The sequence below is a fragment of the Cherax quadricarinatus genome, chromosome 43 (assembly GCF_038502225.1).
Source record: "Cherax quadricarinatus isolate ZL_2023a chromosome 43, ASM3850222v1, whole genome shotgun sequence".
Classification (NCBI taxonomy): domain Eukaryota; kingdom Metazoa; phylum Arthropoda; class Malacostraca; order Decapoda; family Parastacidae; genus Cherax; species Cherax quadricarinatus.
Window position 1 is genome coordinate 17,944,754 of NC_091334.1, and position 2,500 is coordinate 17,947,253.

At 44.0% G+C, this 2,500-nt stretch overlaps 1 protein-coding gene across 7 annotated transcripts in view; it reads right to left on the reverse strand.

Annotated features, from left to right (window-relative positions):
- Nucleotides 1-2,500, reverse strand: part of LOC128694147 (tyrosine-protein phosphatase non-receptor type 13) — a 419,661-nt gene that overhangs the window by 35,359 nt on the left and 381,802 nt on the right. For 5 of the 7 annotated variants that reach the window (XM_070093630.1, XM_070093634.1, XM_070093628.1 and 2 more), the window contains one exon: nt 1,589-1,843. The exons of 1 other annotated variant lie outside the window; for it this stretch is intronic. In XM_070093630.1, coding sequence (XP_069949731.1) covers nt 1,589-1,843 — 255 coding nt within the window. Of the gene's footprint in view, nt 1-1,588; nt 1,844-2,500 lie in introns of those variants that run through there. One more of the 7 variants, XR_011393106.1, reaches the window with a different exon arrangement.

Genomic DNA, 2,500 nt, shown 5'->3' on the forward strand with positions numbered 1-2,500 from the left:
TGTATATGCACTTTGAGCTTTCTTTAATACCAACAGTTCCTTGTTTGGGACTGATAATTTTCGTGTAGACGACAGCCTTTAACCCAATTAAGTAGGCAGGTAATGTTGTCTCTCAGGTGTGGAGACATGCATGGGTCAGGAGTCACTACAACAGGACAGAGCGGGATAGTAACATCCACGTTCATTGGATGTATAGATGTTCCTGAAAAGGTGGATTCACTTTCCCTACTGTCGATAATAGTGAGGAAAAACACGCACGTTGTACAACAAGCATTTATTGCGACGACGTTTCGCTCCGTGTAGAGCTTTATCAGCTCTTTGTCTTGATAAAGCTCTCGCTCTTAACAAGGTTTAGCCTTGTCGAAAAGTTTCAGGAACGGTGTCTTGGACGAAGGCTGACTGAAGGAAACTTGAGATATACACACTACTGTATTACCTATAAAACACCTGAAGAAACTCCTGTTTCTTGACCAACATATTCACCCCTCCCTCCCATTCCCCTCCCCTCCACATCCCCTCTTCTCCCTACCCCAACATTTCGTGAGTCATGCTAATTACTCGCCTATCACATCCTGGTTATCACTAACTACCACATCATTACCATGGTTGAGTCTATTAGCACAAGTATCTTTGAAACTAGCAAGGTGCTTCCACGCTGTCCTCTACCACTCTGGACTCCAGAAATCACAGCCATCATTCTCTTTCCTGGACCAAATCCAGCTACCTCCAATTCTCACCAGGTGCTATGTAACGACTCTGTATGACGTCCAGACAACACAGGCGTCCACTAGAACCTACTTATTAAGGTACTAAGTGCACACACACACACACAGTGCTGTGCAAGACAGACACAACACCCGCTTCAAATACTAACCCTGAGCCTCAAAAGTTCTCGAAGAGTTGTAACAGCACACACAGACATGACACAGGAAATAAATACCTCTCTGATATTCCAGGTGTTAAATTTAAAGCGTCTAAACTGAGAAACACAGGACCAGACATTTGTAACAACCCACTTGAAGACTTCTCTCTCAATAACTTCAAAAAAAATATCTTCAAACATTATCTCTTGAGCGTGATGTTCACTAATAGTGTATGAGATGAACGTACATGTAATATTCAAATTGTATACTGAAACTGTATATTCAGTGGCTAGTCTATCCCATGGTAGCAGGTAAGGGTGGAGAGAGAGAGCGAGAGAGAGAGAGAGAGAGAGAGAGAGAGAGAGAGAGAGAGAGAGAGAGAGAGAGGCCCCAGAAATGCTGCCACACCCCACTACTACCCCTATAAACCCATCTCCCACAGTACAATTCCCCCATGTGACAACCTTAAAGTCTGTCTCTCTTTTACACACACACACACACACACACACACACACACACACACACACACACACAGGCATGATAAAGTTCATGGAGCAGGAAGAGTGATCTAACAGCGACAAGTGAAGAGGCAGGGCCAGGAGCTGTGAATCGACCCCTGCAACCACAATTGAATGCACGCACGCACGCACGCACGCACACACACACACACACACACACACACACACACACACACACACACACACACACAACCACAGATTACTCACCGGGCTTGAGAGATCCTTCCATAGCAGCTGGACCTCCCGGAGAGACGGCCTGAATATAAAGGCCGTGGTCTGCGCCCTCAGCTATCATCACCCCGAGGGAGCCTTCCTCCTTGTGCAGTGTTATAGAGCGCAGCCTGCGCTCGCAGACTGCTGCAGCGGCTCCCGCAGCGCCACCTCCAGAGCATTGTAAGAACCTCTCCAGGAGGGAGTCACTGACACTCTCCTCCTCCACCACCACACTCCGCAGTGAAGGTTCTGTCAACCACAACACAAAAATCTCACCTCTCAGGAACTACCAGCCATTAGTAATATTTGAAAAATATATGCAGAAACACTTATGGTAAAATGCAGTGTATAAATATAAGCCACAAGGATCAAGAAAACACATAAATAAAAGTAACTAGCACGAGGGAAACTAAAGTAATAGCACCAGGAACACACAACAGTAACTAGCACCAGGAAAAGTAATAGCACCAGGAACACACAACAGTAACTAGCACCAGGAAAAGTAATAGCACCAGGAACACACAACAGTAACTAGCACCAGGAAAAGTAATAACACCAGGAACACACAACAGTAACTAGCACCAGGAAAAGTAATAGCACCAGGAACACACAACAGTAACTAGCACCAGGAAAACACAAAACTAGCACCAGGAAATCAAAAGTAACTAGCACCAGAAAAACACATAAGTAACTATCATAAATAATACATAAAACTAGCATAGAGAAAATATAAATAAAAGTAACTATCACTAAGAAAACATAAAAAAACATTAAATTATTAATGCAACAATAGCCCATTAAAACCCCCCAAAATTATTAATAGTTAGACAATTAGAAATTCCAGAGAGAGAAAGAGAGAGAAAGAGAGAGAGCGAGAGAGAGAGAGAGAGAGAGAGAGAGAGAGAG